The sequence below is a fragment of the Solea senegalensis genome, linkage group LG2 (genome assembly GCF_019176455.1).
Source record: "Solea senegalensis isolate Sse05_10M linkage group LG2, IFAPA_SoseM_1, whole genome shotgun sequence".
Classification (NCBI taxonomy): domain Eukaryota; kingdom Metazoa; phylum Chordata; class Actinopteri; order Pleuronectiformes; family Soleidae; genus Solea; species Solea senegalensis.
In genome coordinates, this window is record NC_058022.1 from 5,963,834 (window position 1) to 5,982,964 (window position 19,131).

The 19,131-nt window shown below is 40.2% G+C and overlaps 1 protein-coding gene and 1 long non-coding RNA gene across 2 annotated transcripts; both read right to left on the bottom strand.

The window, feature by feature from the left end:
- Positions 1–21: 21 nt before the first annotated feature.
- On the bottom strand, positions 22–7,771 carry LOC122765640. The gene is made up of 3 exons (XR_006359989.1): positions 7,623–7,771; positions 6,459–6,548; positions 22–555 (listed from the first exon to the last, which is right to left on the bottom strand). It is a non-coding gene; the product is annotated as an uncharacterized LOC122765640 (long non-coding RNA).
- Positions 7,772–10,858: 3,087 nt separating this feature from the next.
- LOC122765638 (MAP kinase-activated protein kinase 2-like) lies at positions 10,859–18,712 on the bottom strand. The gene is made up of 10 exons (XM_044020040.1): positions 17,961–18,712; positions 15,107–15,246; positions 14,605–14,669; positions 14,432–14,511; positions 13,531–13,657; positions 13,301–13,376; positions 13,037–13,161; positions 11,777–11,862; positions 11,602–11,682; positions 10,859–11,246 (listed from the first exon to the last, which is right to left on the bottom strand). Exons 1-10 carry the CDS (start codon positions 18,225–18,227, stop codon positions 11,028–11,030), a joined length of 1,266 nt encoding a protein of 421 aa, XP_043875975.1. The 5' UTR covers positions 18,228–18,712; the 3' UTR covers positions 10,859–11,027.
- Between the last annotated feature and the right edge of the window lie 419 nt (positions 18,713–19,131).

Below are 19,131 nucleotides of genomic sequence, written 5' to 3' on the forward strand. Positions count from 1 at the left end.
ATATTGATGACCGATGTGTGTCATGTGGTCAAATTCAATTAAGTGAGATTACAAGTATTTCTCCCAACAGATGTTCAGGTGTAATTTAACTCAATTGTTTTAGGTAAAAATGAGCCTGACAAATTTGCGCATGATGCATAATTATACCAAATTGAAAAGAAAGACATTTATGCGACTTTGTTGGTGCGCAGCATCCCAAATATCACAGCGAAAATGACACAAAACGCCATATCTACAAGTTCAAAAACAGACATATGATTGAATAATATTGAGGAAAACACGTCGCATCACCTCCCCGGTCTCAGCCTTTGCGGCACTTGACACCCACAGATGCGTGTCCTCTTACCCCGTCTCTGCAAAATGTGCCCGTTTTTGCAGGGCAGCCAGATCTTCCTGAGCGGGTTCTGCGTGAGCTCGCGCGGGGAAGTGTCCAACACAAAGTCTTCGTTGTCCAACATCGTGGCTGTCTGAACACTGAACAGTGATCAGTCACTCTGCTCACATACGGCGACACACTGAGGCGGAGGTTTCAAGTCAGTCTGATTTAGCAGGAGTCTGCGGAGTGAATGGATGTCACACATCAGCTGAGCAACGCCAGCCCCGCACTACCGTAACTACTGGAGACAATGCGCAACACAAAGTGAAGGAAGGGAAAACAACTCTGAAAACTCGAAACTTGTGTGTCAACATGTCTCTCAACTGCTAAACTCTGTGCACATTCGCATTGGTATCACTCAAGTGTCACTCATTCTAAATCACTGTTTTACAAAGCTCAAACTGCATCATTTAGCACTTTGTTCACCTACAAACACTGACCTTATTCAACCACAAAAACTGACATTATTCACGTAAAAAAACTGACATTATTCATGTACAAAAACTGACATTATTCACCTACAAAAACTCACATTATTCACCTACAAACACCCACAAACACTGACCTTATTCACCTACAAAAACTGACATTATTCACCTACAAAAACTCACATTATTCACCTACAAAAACTCACATTATTCACCCACACAAGCTGACATTATTCACGTACAAAAACTGACGTTATTCATGTATAAAAACTGACATTATTCACATACAAAAACTGACATTATTTACCTACAAAAACTGACATTATTCACCTACAAACACCCACAAACACTGACATTATTCACCCACACAAGCTGACATTATTCACCCACACAAGCTGACATTATTCATGTACAAAAACTGACATTATTCACCCACAAACACTGACCTTAAAGCTGGAGTGCCCACATTTAAAATGTAAACAAATGCATGGCATACAAACTGTGGTCAAATGAGTTCATACAATTCTACCAGCTCCACACAACATATATTTCTCAGTAAAGCGATGTTTAGATATTAAACTGTACGCAGAAAGTAATGACACTACACACTGCACGCACGATACAGTTCTTGCACTACTCCGTTTGGCACGGCTACACTCTACACAGTTTGGGTATCAGGCACACCGTTTCCCATTACTATAGTACCTCCTCAACATGGGGGGTGTCATCATAGCATGGCTGCAAGAAACTGCTGTGATGTCATGTTATATGCAACACAAACACATGAACTAGTGACAAGCAAAGCAGTAGTTTTCAGTGTACTGAATTAGAATCAGATCATTAAAAATATTAGTTCAGTACTTCCTGCATGACCGGAGCACAGACTCTGAAATGAACTAAATCAAAACTGATTCAAATATATTTTCAGGATTTTTAAGTCTATTTAACTGATCTACAGTTCGGCATTGTTCGGTTTTAATCCTGTGTCGGACGTCACACTCATGAGTCTTCCAGTGACGACGCTCTCTGATCAGTCAGTGGCCAGCAGTCTGTTGAAGTCACATTTTAGTATTGGTTCAGCTCACTTGGAACCTCATCAGAGCAGGTACAAAAAAGAAAAATGGACTATCCCATCAAGCCAAGTCATGCTAGAACTGTATAGTGGTAAAGCACCAAAACACATTTCCTCAATCAGGTCTGATAGCTTTGCTTGACAAAAGCGTGTTTTCAGATAATGGATGCAGCAAACTAATAATTTTACATCGTTACTGTTCACAAAGACCAAACAGAGGCAGAATATATATATACATATACACATATGAGTGTAAACACTGCCACTGTTTAGGAAATCTAAATAAACAAATAAAGAAAATGAGGAGAAAGTAAAGGAAAATCACAAAATATCTCTCATATGGATCATAAACTGAAATCATAAAAATGATATATAAATATTTGGAAATAAATGCAAACTACTTTTTTGTCAACTTATTTAACAGAATATGTGTTGTATTATATGAGGTGTGTTTTGGACATTACGTATAAATACATTCTTTTAGTCACTCCTTCAATTCTTCACAAGCATTTCCAGTCCTCAAGTCTTCATTTCTAAGAATCCCCATTACCGTAATAACTCGTGCAGTGAATCTGTGTTGTGCAGCGTCAACGAGTGAAAACAGATGTGGGAGGAAAAACAAGTGTTGAGCTCATGCGCTGCACACATGGGCAGTGAATGCAACTGACGATTCCTCCAATCACAGATGAGACGAGCAGCCCAGCAGCCAATAGGAGAAGAGAATGAGGGGACAAGGCGGGCGTGCAGACTGCCGGGACCTCAGCTTCATTTAAAAAAACACTTCATTCTCTCAAATGGCCCACGACCCTGTCACGGGCTCACATGATCACCGACAGGCACCGAACAACACACACACATACACACGTGCGCACACACTCACACACACACACACACACTGTACATACTGTGTGTGATTATGCCAATATTGAATCCAACAGGATATAGATCACCTGATACTGTTGTTTATGCATTTATTATGTGTATGTTTTTTTTTTAATTAAATCAATATTATTTACAGTAAAACGATCTAGGGTTACAGATACTCATTTTTAACTGGCATATAAAAATTGAATAATCAAAAGTAGAATAGTTACCACATAAGCTGTGACTGAGTTTAAATAAACAAAGTGATTAAAAAAACAATCCAATAAGGAAATAATCAAATTCAGCAATTATGTTGATAAAAAAAACAAAAAACAAAAAACACGCTGTTTTTTCAAAGTTTGAAATAACTGTTTTTCTTTCTTTGTTTACAATGTGAATTTAATGTATTTGGGTTTAGGACTGTGGCAAGGAAATAGAGAAATTGTCATTTTGACCTCTGAGAAATAATAAGAGGTACAATTCATTATTATCTCATGTTCTATATCAAATTGTAATCAGTTAGTCAAGAAATATTTGGCAGCAATGTAGTGACATTAGAAAATGTCAAAGAAAAAAGAAAAAGAAAGTCTTACTGTTGAGGAAATAAATCATTACATTTAGGCCACAGCTGTTTTTTCCAAATAAAATAGTTTCAGTTTTACTGTAATATAATGGTTGAAATAATTATTTTTTTACTGAGCATTGATGAGCTTTGTTGTAGTGTCACACATGACACCAGGTGGCAGTGTGTGCTTGTATTTAGTGGTGCAGACGCTGTACAAAGACAAGCTGCTATTTTTAAAGCAGGCACAAGACCTATACATTTTTAATCTGATTTTAGTTGAATTTAGCACAAATAAAATGTATACTTTAAAAACGCTTAATGGCAGATTGACAGATCATTACTGCTGCAGAAGCTCACACCAGTGAGAGCAATTAACCAGCTTTGATGTCAAATAACATTAATCTGATGTGAGTTAAAGGTAAATACAATTAATAAGAATACAATGTCTGGTTGACACCATTGCATCAGGATTTAAAGTTTGTTGATGACTGAACATCACACTGAAACATAGCATGGACATTTGCTAAAGAGCTGGAGTTCTGCCCTGTTTTTATTTTTGGCTTTAACAGCCTCCACGAAAGCATGGCACATACTGTATGTGTTGGCAGCTTCTACCATACAATAGGTGCAGGACTCACTATATACTTTTGGGACAAATAAAATGCATTATTATTGTTATTATTATTACTATTATTGGGGTATTCTATATGTGGCCTTCTGTTTACGCTTGTTGATCTATAAAGGGCCTTGTTTCATTTCAATATCATTATCAGTTTTTAACAATGAAAACAACCCCTGTGATATCAGATTCTTAAACATGAATATGCTCTGTTGTATTTATCCTATGACATTCTATGACTATATATTTGGATTTTGGATGAAAGGTTGTCATCACTAAGAGGTTTGGGAAGCACCTAAAACATTTTTCTCCATTTTCTGACAGGCCTAGTTGCTATATTGTGTCAAACTGTATGTGACAGAAGCAGCAGCATGTCCTTAAATAACACTAACATCACTGCACTTGAAGTCTTCCAGATGAAAAAACGGATGCTGGAACAGTGCAGACGAACATAATGTAAGCATGCGCACCACACCACAAGCATCACACACGCAGGCTCCAGCTCTGCCTGAAGCCTGTAATGAGATTCAGAGTGAGCTGGTGAACTTTCCCCCAGATATGGAGCAGCAGAGGGAGGGAGGTGCAGGAGAGCCAGTCTGTGATAAGGATAAGCAAGTCTGATTTACCGTGCTTATTTAGAGCAGGGGTATGAAAGAGACAAACATGGACACACTTTTTTTTAAAAAAATTTAAAAGAAGGCGTTGAGAAAAGGCAGATTTTGTGCAGGCAGCAGCTTCTGGAGCAGGGGAATAATGCACTGTTGAGTTCACAGCCATTGTGAAATGTCCTTATAAAATAGTGCAGGGTCTGCAGCAAAGCTCTCTCTCTATCTCTCTGGGGCTACATGGGCTCTCTCAACGTAGAGCAACCACAATGCTTCCATAACACGCCTTCCTGCAGCATCACAATTTCATGAATCTCAACCTTCATTGATTTCATTATAGTGCAATTTGTATTCAATATTTACGATGTAAATATTAAGCTTGTGCTGCATATATTATCTTATGTTGTAAAGCATGTTTAACTACTATTTATTACCTTTATATTTCACTGTCTCTGCTGCTATAACACTGTAAATTCCCCTAATTAAGGACTATCTTATCCTATTATTGTTAACAATGTAAACATCTTAATGTATAAATATGCATATAAACAGTGGGTATCATGCAGAATAAGAACATGCTGTCTATATTTGACTATTAAAACAAAAAGACCAGCCCCCTCAAACAAACGATCGCAACTTTCTATTACGTTTTTCCTGTTTTTCTGCTCAGCCCCTCCCCCTCCCCTCAGTGTACAGGCAGACGGCCAGCAGAGCTCATCACCTACTCACAACAGAGCCTGAAAGCTGTTCTTCCTTTGCACATCTGCTACAACAGCTCAGACTGCAGTGACCAGAACAACTCTGACCACATTTATACAGGGTACAGCAGTGTTTGGCCTCTCGACATGGCCTTCATCAACATGACAGCAAAGTGAATTCAATGTTGCCCTGGAGGCTACATGACTAACAGTTACATAAAGGTCTATTCTTATAATAACTTAGCCTTTGGCTCACATTTGGCCACAGCATCAGCAGTGGTTCAGATGATCTGTGTGTGCAGGTTCTTTCAATGCTGCAGTTCCCTGAGTAACATGAGATATAATGGCCTTGAAGTGACAGCCTCTAAACATGCAGACACGTCTAACTGACCATGACCCACATAATAATAATGATGGCGATAATGATAACTATTTATAGAACACACAAACCGTTGTGAAGTAATTTACAGTATACAAATTGAAGGCAAACAATGCAATTAAAATCAAACATGGGATAACATGATGAAAAACATGATAAAAACCATCCATCCATCCTTCAACTTCTAACACTTTATCCGGTTACTGGTACCAATCCCAGCTGACATAGGATAAAAAGCGGGGTATACCCTGGACAGGTCATCAGCCCATCACAGGGCCACATGTAGAGACAAACCATCCACACTCACACTCACACCTATGTTCAATTTAGAGTGTCCAATTTATGATGACACCATTAAAGAATACATATATGAATCAATAAAATCTAAGTCCAAATGAAGACATCACAACAATGCAACATTACAGATGCCAACTGTGAATAAATACAACATCGTAAAAAAAAAGGTTTTCAAAGATAAAATTCTGACATCCATTTTTAAAAAGGGATTTAAAGGTCCAGTGTCTATTGGCTGAAATTGAATATAATAATTTGATTTTGGAAACTGGAATTGGTCTTTTATATTATTTTAGGAAATAATATAAAGACCACCATCTTGGGTCGCCATGTTCCTAAAATTGCTAAAATGGACAAACCAACTAACAGCAGGCATTTATCATTTTGAAGAGGAACATTACTAGACAAATGAAGAAAATCCTTTCAGGGATGTAAAAGACAACTATAGTTGCCTAATTTGAATGGGGAAAGGTGAGTCCTCCATTTATTAAAATCTGTCATCATTAAATGTCACCAATTCTTACACACCGCACCTTTAAAAGAGGACAATGAGCTCACCAAACAGATCTTGACAGGTAGGTCGTTCCAGGAAGTGGGTGCCCCAGTTACTCTTGGACCTCAGCCGAGATTGTGGAACAACAAACGTGTCTAATAATAGCAACACAACCGCCCCTCTGTGAGTTTGTAGGAAACTTTCACTGACAGTTTCAGTAAAGCACATCATTAAGAGACACGTTTAGTGACTATGCAACAATCATTATGGCAACACAGTAATGCTAACTACTAACAAAAGCACAAAGGGAACAGAAAGTTCCTAAAAACTCATGCTCAGAGGATGGAGTTAGGAGAGCTACAGTTCCTGGGAAGTGCAACAGTATAAATGGGAGCTTTTAAAGATACTAAGAGCCAAGAAAAAAAGAAGGAAGTACTGTATGATTCACATACCACACACACACCATTCATTTGAGCAGCCTAAACAATCCCTTAACATCCCTTAACCATAACCAGTCAATGTCCAATGCTAACTTTAACCTTACCACAATTAAAATGAAACTAGTCCATAACTTAAGCAGTTCCTCAGAAATTAGATGCTGCCTTATAAGGACCAGGTTTTGGTCTCTATGAGGACTACTGGTCCTGACAAAGTCAGTGTCTATGCCAGAAAAGTACACACACACACACACACACGAAAACTTGACCTGGTGATCACAGGTTTTCTTCAGCCATAACTTTGTCAGTCTGGTAGTCTATGACAGGGCATACAATGACTGGATGCTGATAGATATTTATGCAAACGAGCAGGAACAGTCTTGTTTACATCCTCTTAGTGTAACTGTCACTGGTCCACTGCAGCTAGCTTACAGGCTAATCGGACAGGAAGGGGGGAGGTTAGCTCTCACAGCGTGCAGTTGTCTCTGCTTTCTGCAAAAGTAGCACAAGTATTGTCTGTATTTATTAAACCTCGAACGCTTTTCTACGTATGTATACATATATATATGTGTGTGTGTACGCGTCGTGGTCAGTCCCGCCTCTTTTAGTCAGAAAGAGAAGCAGTGTCAGCTTCGACGCCTACGTGACACAGGCTTGTTTACTTCAACAGCCTGCTAGCGCTGAGTACACTCTGCACACGCACACACACACACACACAGCAGTGTCAATAAATGAAAAATAAAAAACACGAGAAAAACCAAAGTGAGGCTCCAACCGGAGGATGCTTCCTACCTGCCCTGTCACGCGCGTTTCTCGGGCAACCGGAGCCCCTCATGGTCCTGGTTAAAAGTCTCTTCTTTCCAGCGTGTCAAGAAAAGTGAGTGGGTCTCCACAGCAGCACAGTGTAGCAATGAATGAAGAGAGAGGGAGAGGGAGACGGAGTAAGACACAGAGCGAGAGAGAGAGAGGGTGGCGGTGGGGGGGCGTTGACGCGTCGCACGTGCGCATCCCTGTGTTGTTGTTATTGTACAGTTCTGGTGCACTGTGTCTTCTTCACCTCCAGCCACTGTTTGAAGGTGATTAAAGGTGCAACATTCTGCGTCAGAGGGGATCATGAATTTAATATTAACTGTGAAAATACAATCACTGGCCACTGTATTAGTTGCCTCCAGAACTGCCTTAAAGCTACACCAACAAAGATATGTAGGCTACTGTATTAAATCATTAATATGTCATCAGGGATTATGGAGGCATGTTATAATTAAATACAGGCTCATTTTGAACTAGTTTTATTATAATATTTTATTTTCTGCACATTCAGGGAGTAACCCTAACCCCTTACCCCATATAACCCTAACCCCTGACCTCTATCGAGTAAGCACAATGTGGAGAGGTGTTGGTACAAGTGTTGGTACACATGAGTCAGTCACACAGCCTTTAATGCAAGTCAAAATTCCTCATCATCATGTGTTGATATGACACATGCTGTGTAAAAACATGACACGCATGCTTTAAAGCAGGGTCACTTGCATGCAGGGGAGGTGTGAAGGAACGTGCACATTGCAGTGTAGTTGACATACAGCTCCCCACAGCGAAAGCCACGCTGCACGTTGTGTTTAAGTATAAAAGGAAACAGAGACACAGTGGGAAAATGACATCAATTGTTAGAAAAAGGAAATGAGTGCTATAACGGAAACAGCACTACATGCAGCTGAACACATACCTATTTGACGAGGACAACGTGTTCTGTCACTTAATTGAAAGATGTTGCGTACGTGTTCTATGTTCTACGTGCTGAGGGTAGTGGGTGGAGTATCTCTAATCTAGGTCTGCAGTTCCTTACAAGTACACAGCAGACTTGCAGGAAGCAGTAGTGAATGCCGTGTCACAAAATAAACACTGCTGGCCTGGGTCTCTGCAGCCTGCAGCACTGAAGTGACAGTAATTTTGACCAGCTGACAAGCTGAGATTAAAATATAACAATACACTGTTTGTGCATATATCACATGATAAACAATCTACATGCATTTGTCCCTCCACTATAATAAAGAAAAGACAGACTAATGATTTTAAATAAAGATGCTGTCTTTAACAGTTTAGGAAATATATAACAGTCTTATTTTTTCTCCTGACAACTAAATCATATTTATTGTCACTCTGAGACATTCCTGGTCCACAGAGTGACAGCGCTGACCTCTTTACAGTGATGCTCTGGAATGATCCACTTGGACTATCTGCAGTACCAAACCATTTATTCATTTTTAAGAAACTAGGTCACAGTGTGAGTTCATGTTGCTTCCTTAAGTGCTTTCTGTATATACTGCTGGCTGTGAATATAAACACAGTCATGCCTGTGACCCTCACTGGTGTGTCTCTAATTTTAAAACAGCAGATAACCATGCATGGTTGTCTCTACTGTATGTCTCCTGTGGCTTTTTTGTAATAGTACGATAACAGTAGTAGTAGATCAAACAGATGCTACATTTGACAGGGTGAAACTCTTGAAGAGAAACTGATGTTGTACTGTTCTTTCTTTCTCTCATTCTTTCTTTCTTTCTCTCTTTCTTTCTTTCTTTCTTTCTTTCTTTCTTTCTTTCTTTCTCTCTTTCTTTCTTTCTCAGTCAGGACAGTCAACCTGGACTGAAACTAAAAAAGCTAAACAGAACTGAGCCATCATTTAGTGGATTTGACACGTGTTTACATCAGGTTGTCCTTCCTCTGTATGGATCTGTGAAAAAATGACTTGCACTTGATCCAGCTTGTTTAAATCAATAAGGCTTAGAGGCATTCGAGGGGGAGTTTGTTCTATTTGAGCACTGCTAGCTGTTTCCTTGTGTTTCCAGTCTTCACAGATGTAAATTGGACCCTCTTAAATGGTGTGATTGTGAATGTGAGTGTGAATGCTTGCTCATCTCTGTATGATCTCTGTTTGCCCTGCAAAGTACTGGTGACCTGATCAGGGTGTTCACCACCGTTTACCCTAGCTGGGATTGGCTCCAGCAACCCTCCTGTGGAGGATAAAGGAGCAGTCAATGAATGAATGAATGAACAACGCTCTATTTTCCTCAAGAGAGTCAGAGCACTGTCCCAAAAAAAACTTGTGTCAACAGTTTCACATCAGTTTTTTAAACAGGCACAGTGACTTATCTCAATAAAGCTCTGTGCTGATGAGTCTCACTATAATTCTTTCTTTCTTTACAAGTTGGATAGGAATGCTGAAGTAAAGTCTGTAATTAATCTGGCTAAGATTAACCAGCATTGTGTGATCTTATGTTCATATGTTGTTAAAGATTAGTTTACACAAAAGTATAATAGTGTTTGGAATTAGCATCACTTTGAACATTTGCAAAAGTAGCATCTTATATTTGCACTTTAGTACATCAGTAATAATTTTAATAATATCCTGTATGATAATAACAGTGAGAGCACTAATGAGCACTTTCACAGGTGTGATACTTCATGTACATTTTGTTGCTTTAAGACTTTAGGAATCATTTTTGTGTTTTTTGTGTTCTTTCATCACTGGCTGATGATCTTGTACACATTAAGACATATGTGAGGGCTGTGGATTCAAAGGTTTGGTATTCTATCTAGAATGTATTTTGATTTTCTTTTAATCCAATTATGTAACATTTTAATGACAATGCAGGAACAGTCGTGCAGCCAAAGTGCAATATTCAAATTGACACGGCAAGATTATATGTTTGACTGAACAGCGTTATAAGTATTGAAGGGATTCTCCGGCTCCAAAAAGAAAACTCTGTTTGTTGTCAAACTCCAACAAATGACACATCATCATGATTGTTTGTGTGAAAATGACAATTAAGATGCAAAAGTGATCACTCCTAACGCCACTCAGAATTCTAATATTGGTTAATATTTATATATACTGTATATTGATAATAAAATTTATTTTTTTACCTTATCATGCAACTCTATATCTTCACAGAGGTATTCCAAATTATTCGCTGTGTGACACAAACAGTAAACAGTAAAATGTATTTTCATGTACAAGCGTGACGCAATGCTGTAAAACATAAAAATCACAATTTTATTTCAAATGTTTGAGAAGAACACATCAAAATAAATGACATTCATTAGACTATTAAGTGCAGTGATATAAAAACAGGAGGAAAAGTAAGAAAAACACAATAATCCAGGGGATGTGTAGATGAGATCATTTGCTCACTGTGGCTTTTATGCTACATTTTCAGAAAAAGTCACTTCTCTGTGATTATGACACACCACTCCTCCACCTCCATCTCCGATATCAGCTTGTCCCGTTTGATCGGCTCCTCCAGGCACAGGTCTCTTACGTCTCTTGTTGAGCAGAGGATTGTTGGACGTGTCCAGGTCTTTGATCTTCACCTGGTCATAGTCCACTCTCATGGTGGCCAAGGCGCTGGTCATTTCCTCCTGTTGGACCAAGACAGTTTGTGCTGTAAATCTCATGTTTTACTGACACCTAGTGGTGACATTGGAGTACAGGCCCACATTCAAATGCCACATTATTAGGTACAGAGGAGACCTCATCTATCTGCTTCAAGGTTCTGCATGTTGTGCTGGTCTTCAGCAGTTTCTGCAAACTAACAAGCCCATCTGGTACGACAACCATGCCACGTTCAAAGTCACTTAAATCACATTCCTTCCTCATTCTGATGCTCGGTTTGAACTTCATCGGGTCGTCTTGACCATGTCTACGTGCCTACGTGCATTACGTTGCTGCCATGTGACTGGTTGACTGTACATTCAAATGTTACGATTTTCTCACCTTCACATCATCCCACAGCTCCTTCTCTTCTGTCAAAACACGAGAGGTGTGGAGTGGTGTTGGAGGGACCACCATTGACTGCTGCAGTGAAAAACACAACAGCAGGAGAATACAAGAACACACAGGTAGATAGTAACAGGTTTTTATTCATAAGGATTATTAAGTGTCAACTTACACTAATCCAGGGATGATTCATGAACTGTCCGATGGTCATCCGTTCATTGGGGTCTGTCTTCAGTAACTGAATGATGAGCTGTTTCGCTGCAGAGGACAAAATAATCAGACAGTCTGTAAAATAGTCATTGTTGTCATGTTACTACAGTACATATGAATGTGTAATCCATTCTTTCACGATGTCCTGTCTGTCTAATGCCATATTAAAGCTGTCGGGTGTAGCTTTTAATTATTAACAGATGTCTGTTACATTCAAGCTGTTTCCAAAGATAACACACAACACAATGCTGACTAAGTATATCAACTCTCTCTCTCTCTCTCGCTGTTTCTCAGTATAGCAGAGTTTGGAATCTTGTGATGTATGGTGACTTTCCCTCGCTGTGCACAGGATGTCATTTGTAATATGTCAAGGCGGAGGAAGGCAAAGCAGACGTACAGCAACGTATCGCTCTAGAAGAACAGAGGCGGCCACAACAATTTTGAGAAGTGGATTCTACTGCTGAAAAAAAACCCTGCTCATTCAACAGCTTGACAGGATAAACACTTGTTGCCTCCACCCGCCCCGGCACTGCCTGGGTTATTTACACAAATGCTCCCCCTCAGTCAGGTCTGATAGTGTTGTTTAACAAAGCCTGAATTCAGATGAAGGACGCAGTATACAAATAATGTTACACAGTTTGTGTTCATGAAGACCAAACAGAGGCAGAATAATAACATCACCAAAATAAAAATCATTACACATCAACATTACACACTGCAGCTTTAAATGAGAGGTAACTGTGCATGTCTTTTTGGCTGTAAGACATTGTGTACCCATGACGACTGCTCTAAGACAGCAGGGGAAGCTTAGCTTCCTCTAAAATGTGGTCAAATATGTGCTGTGTTTACATTTCAATACTAAACGTGTGCTAGAACGCGATTATGTGTCACTAATTCATTCAGAATCAGCTGTGATTTTTGAAGCTGCTAGTTTTTTTATTGACAGACACGACAATGGAGTCTTTTCTGCCTCAGTCCTGTGTGGATTTTGCGAGGGACGTCTGTAGACAAATAGCTGGTCATTGTGTGTTATTTGCTTGGCGATATAGGCCATTTTCATTTTGTACGTTGTAAACTGTAATTAAAAATGATAGCATTTCAGTTTTCATATTGTTCATTTGCAGAATGTATGCATAAATAACTGGCCCTGAAATGAGCTTCCCCTGTTCCAAAGACCAGCAACCACCACTGTTGTGTACATATTTTGTATACATGGTCTGACCTTCGTCAGAAACTTCAGCCCACTCAGGGTTGGGGAACTCGTATTGGCCCATCCTGATCCTCTGCTTCATGCCGGGGGAGATGGCCTGACCTGTGTTTGAGTAGAATGGAGGAAACCCACACAGACTGGACAACAGAAGAGGAAACAGCAGAGTCACTGTGGTGTCTTCTTCACCAACTTAAACAACGTCAATAGTCAGGTATATCTTGTCGCTACAAATATTTCATGAAGTTGAAAGAGGTAAGAGACACACATGATACTCACAGAATGTACATGATTACGCCCAAAGACCACATGTCACATGATTTGTCATATTTCTCTGGCCCAAGCACTTCTGGGGCTGAATGTACAAGCACACACAACAATGATATGGAGATTTGAAAGACAAGACAAACATGGACAATGTGAAAGTGACAAATTTATCCTGTATTTACACATTGTGTAACTTCTAGTTTTACCACAACTCCTACAGTCATATGACAGGAAACACTGACCAACATAATATGGAGTATAACAGGGAGTTTGGAGGGAGTTGTGTAGGATTGTCTCCTTCGCAAAGCCAAAGTCAGTCAGCTTCAATGTGGCGTTACTCTCCTTGGTGGTGTAGAGCAGGTTTTCAGGCTGTTGAGAGAATGAAAGATAATAAATATGAATATATATAGTATATATGTATACATGTGTAATATACTTGAATGTGCTATACGTATGAAATGTATTCCATAAAAAGACCAAAAAGACCAAAAAAATGAAGATGTTCATCATGGCAGAGAAAACTGCTGTTGAAGGAAGTGAGGAAAAGGAAATGACTGTCTGACCAAGCGAGAGGTGACACACAAGTAAACCACGCATTGGCATTTTCCAAATGCAGAGACGTGAAAAACACAGAAGCATGCAAAACGGATGCTGACCGGCATGGACATGGTTCCATGGCTTGTGTTCTCTCGTAACAACAAATGCACATGGCCAGGGTAAAGTGGTACACAAGGGATCTATGGATGGATGTTTACGGCAGCGTCGTACAAATATGTACTCCGGAACTGTGATCCATAGAGAAGAACATGAAGGAAAGGAAATATATTAAAAAGAAATACTTGCTTCAACGATAATGGTGGATTTTTTTCACAAAATAAATCTTCCTAAGTGGGCCACAAAATGCTGAACATTACCAACCTAAAAAACCTCACTACCCCACTCAAAAATGTCTCAACCAGAGGAGAAGAAACATGAGGGTCTACAGTGGAGATGCACAAAAATATAGACAGCTGTGCAACACTGGGTTTAAGCTCCTGCACTCCAGGAATGCAGATTCTAAGGGTTGTTGTACATATTTTACATATACCACTAGACATTTTTAGTACATTTTCCAAGAGGACTTATCCTGGGCAGCAGCAGTACCTTCACATCTCTGTGAGCAATGTCCATGTGGTGCAGGTACTCGATGGCCGTGCCGATGTCATGCATGATCTCCGATGCCTCTGGTGGACAAACAGGGAATAGGTGTATGAGTATAAATATGCACAGCATAGACTGACAGTATATTTAGTTGCAAAATGCAAACCCCAGCTCACCTCGCTCAGTGAAGGCCTGGTCTCCTCTCGCTTGGATGCGATTGAAGAGCTCCCCTCCTTCCATACTGAGAAATCATTAACAAAAAGATCGGAACTGGGTCAGTGGGGGTCATTGTGCCTAATTATTTAATGTTCTGGTATGTCCAGTCTTCTGAGGCACAGCACGCTCAGATGATTCAAGCATTGGTGGAGGATTAGAGCTGAACACAGGGTTTATCTCAGGCTACATATCAAAAACACAGGATGCAGAAGACATGAAGATGTCACCAGGTGAAAACTGATTCACAAATCACATCTTTTCAAAGTGCAGTTTATTCTGTGGCTACAGGATAAATTAATACATTTGAAAACCGATGTCAACTGTATATGTGCTACCTCATATGTGCTACCTCATTCAGTCACAATTTGAGAAGATTAGGATCATATGTCCAGTATAGTCTAGCATTTTCCTTCATGGACTCTAAATAAAGCACAAATAAAAAAAAGTGCAGATGATGCTCACCACTCCATTACAATGAGGAGGCATTTCTTCCCGTTGTGCATGTTTTCAAACAGGTTAAGTATCCGGACGATGTGAGGACCACCAGATACTCGCGAGTGCAGCTCAATCTCCCGTCTGGCTTTCGGAGTATCGTAAAGAATCTGCACCAAATACAGTCACACATGAGCACAAGTGTTAAAGATATGGTTCTGATTTAAATAAACATACTTTGGGTTGAGTTCACTGTCTCTGTACAGCACTGTTAATATTCACTATTAAAGGTCCAGTGTTTAACATTCATGAGGACATAAAGTGGCAGTAATTGAATTAAACGGCCCATAAATGTGTATAATAGTATAAATAGCTTAAAATAAGCCTTTTACTTCAGGAGTGGCGTTTTAACGTCATTTCGCTCTGCCGTGTTTCTACAACAACCTCAACACGTGCATCTACAGAAGCCTCATCAGCACACCAACAACCAGAAACGTGTGTAGACAATGGCGTCCTCTCTGGTATGCAAAGGCCACCCACCGGTTTTTTCCCCAATGTGATTTGGAAAAGGAGGAATGAACAGAGGAGTCCTCCATTTATCTGCAGTCTCACCAGCTCTCACACACTGGATGTTAAAAGTCACAAAACTAGAATGTAATTCCCACTGACAGAGCATTCAGCAACATATACGGACACTAATACTGCAGACGTTTCACCGACATTGGAGTAGGATGACACGGAGTCCCAACTCTAACCCTAGTGGATTTAAAAATTCCTCCTCGAGCACTGGAGGCTCGTTACATACGTGACTGAGTGTTATGTAACATGAAGTTTGAATTCTGGAATATTACGTCACAGTTCTGGAATGCTGAGTTGTGTAAGGTTAGAATTCTACAATGTTACCGCCACTGACAGACAGACTGACCCACTGTGTGTGCAGCTCAGCACGTTCACTAAAAACGACAGTGTTTAGGTTCAGGTTTCCATCGTATGATAGAATCACAGAGACAAACTGGAAATATTCCTGCAAATAGAACTTTAAAGGACAGACTGCAACAAACAGAGGACTGTAGTGATCAGCCCTCTGTTTCCCAAGCATGTCAGGGAACCATGGTGGCCTTTGCATGCCAGAAAACAACATAACAAACAACAAGCGCGTTGAGTTGTGCTTCACGTCCACTGTCCTGCCGTTAGAGCACACCCTTAACCTGAAGTGCGTGTAAACAGTTTATTCTAAGGCCACAAATAATCAAAGCAATTAAAAAAATACTTACGAGTACAACTGGACATACTTTCTGAAAATATAATGACCTGGATGACTGATGTCTCTGTGCTACATGATCAGATAAAAAACCCTCCTAAAAACGTGTGACACACTGGACATTTAAATGACGCCTTGCAGGAGGAAGAATCTCTTTTCTGCACAGTATAAGACACAAAGAAAGTGGGGCCCACGAAACACAAAGATTTAAATAATTAATAGCATTTCTCTTTCTTCCCAGTGACAGCAGCCTTCAGAGGACATTTGATCATGGAGGGGAAGGAAACACACACATAGCATACATAGTGAGGACACTCAGAGACATAATGCCTTCCCTAGGCCCTTATCCTAACCTTAACCATCACAACTAAATGCCTAACCCTAACCTAAACCCAATTTTAGCCCTAACCCTAAAACCAAGGCTTAACTCTGAAAACAATCCTTTGAAGGGATGGCAGAACACAAGGATTAGCCAAAATGTCCTCACTTTCCCAAAATGTCCTCACATTTTAGGATTAAACACACCGCTATCCTATTGAGGATTCTGCATTGACTTTCGTTCATTTGGACAGCCTAACCTAACCTGACCCCCTAAACTATACCAGAACCAGTTCCTCAGAAAGGAGATTCTGCCTCATTAGGATCAGGTTGTTTTTCCACAACCCTTACCCTCAAACCAAGTCTTAAAGGTGTCATTTCTAAGGAATGTCTAATAATAAGTTCTAAAATGACCATGATGTGTCATCAGAGATTAAGAAAACATGTGAACTTCACATCACTGGTTACACTAGTGCAGCTAGTATATTCAGTGTAGATTTGGTGTTTTAGTGACCAAATAGGGTCATGTTCAGAAAAATAAAACAGACGATGGGCCAGTTATGTGTGTGTATGCGTGTCCTTTTCTGAGGGTGACATGAGGAGCTGGAACCAATCATTCAATCATTCACCTGTTACACAACAGTTCCCGTTCTCTATCTCTCCTCTATCTTCTTCTCTTCTTTCTCTCCTCTCTCCTACCCCAACTGGTCGAGACAAATGTTGTTTGTTGGTTATTTTATGTATTTATTTTTGTTTGTTTCTATTGTGTTTTATTGTATGGCTGTTACTTTTACTTTGATGTCTTTTAACTTATTTTAGATGGATTGAATTGCCTCATGTGAGCTTTAACTTTTTTGACTTAGTGTGTACAGCACTTTGCTCCACTTTGGTTGTTTTAAAGTGCTAAATTACACATACAGTTGGACTGGAAGTGACCAAAAAGAGTTTCTTTTTTCTGTCCACTGCTGCCAAATGCTTGCTCATTGACCTTACCATGTAAAGTGCTATGAGATAATGTTTGTTATCGCTATACAAATCAAATTGAATTGAACTCAATCTCTGTATAAGTAAGTATAAACAAGGCTACCACGTTTGGAAATGAGATTGCAGTAACCAATTCAAACGCCAGAGGTCGCTGTTTTACACGTTTACATGTATCACCTTTAACCCTCAAAAAGCTCGCAGAAGTTGTGAGGACCTGCTAAAAATGTCCTCTCAGTGTCCTCACAGCTTTGAATTTCAATTAAAAAAGTGTCCTAACAGACCAATAAAGACACATCTCCACACACGCACACATACACACACCTTGAGAGCACATTTCTCTCCGCTCATCTTGCAGTAACATTCGAGCACTTTGCCATTGATCCCCAGGCCGAGAACCTGAGCTGTGATTTTGTAGTCATCTGTCACAGCATTTCTTCTAAAATCCAGCGAGGAATAAGCGGGTGGCAGCAGGTCCTGGTCCTCACTGCAGCCCAGGCTGTGGGGGTCACTGTGGTGCGCGGTTCCGTGCTGCGCAGTAACAGGATTCGCCGTCTGCTCCTCCTGCTTATGATCCTGGTCATGAAGCATTCTCCTCTCTTTTTTCAACCCCAAGAAAAACTGTCGTCAGTGAAGCAGAGCAAATGTCTCCATGTCTCAGCTACAGAAAAATGTCCAGTGTCATCTTAGTCCATCCTCGAGGACTTTGGCACACCCCGACAGAACATCTCGACCCACTTTGAACACTGGGAGAAAAAAAGGGGGGAATGAATCTGGAGTAAAGGGAAAAGGGCGGAGGTCTGGAGTCGTTGTATTAGATAACAGAAGTGAACACAGGATTCAAGTTTAACGATATAAACTAAGCGGTTCGGTGGAAACACAAAAGCAGAAGATACGTGGACCAGCCTGCTCCTCACCACCGTTATCTGTTTCTTCCTGCAGGCTACAACAGTCTCTCGACTCCCCCTTACGTCAGAGTGAAGCGGCTCAAATTCATTCTCCAATCAGTCAGAGACGCCGATTCTGTTTGTCTTAAAGGAACAAACCACGCGTAAAGACGCGCCGCACTGTATCCGGCGCATGGAGCGCGGGGCGTAAGAAAGGGGAGCAAACTCCGTAAAATAGAGTGCCTTTCTAGGAAAAGCAAGGCACTGTGAAAAAGTAGGAGGGCTTTGAAACATGCAACTTTTTTCATTACGTAAAAGAAATTGATTCAACTGTGTAACGTTCACATACTGTCTTCTTTGGTTCCTTGGGTGAGTAATATGTCACACTGCTTCTGTAAATGTGGATCAAAGTAAATCATGAACCAGGAGCAGAAAAATGGAATAATAATAATAGAGTCCAGTTTTATTTAACATATTGCTGCTTTCTGACCTCCATCAGCCTTATGGAGCAAACAAACCTCTCAGATCATCAGGTGCTGGTCTTCTTGTTGCTGCCACAGTCAGAACAAAGAGAGGAGAAGCAGCCTCTTGTTTTTGTGAACAGCACG

Bases quoted from the DNA above. Each gene is read 5' to 3' on its own strand.
- LOC122765638 (XM_044020040.1), bottom strand. From the start codon at position 18,227: ATGCTTCATGACCAGGATCATAAGCAGGAGGAGCAGACGGCGAATCCT. The intron at 13,377-13,530 runs GTCAGTGTTTCC...TTGTACATTCAG, and splicing joins TTATACTCCATATTATGTTG to CCCCAGAAGTGCTTGGGCCA. The intron at 11,683-11,776 runs GTAAGTTGACAC...TTTTCACTGCAG, and splicing joins TGAATCATCCCTGGATTAGT to CAGTCAATGGTGGTCCCTCC.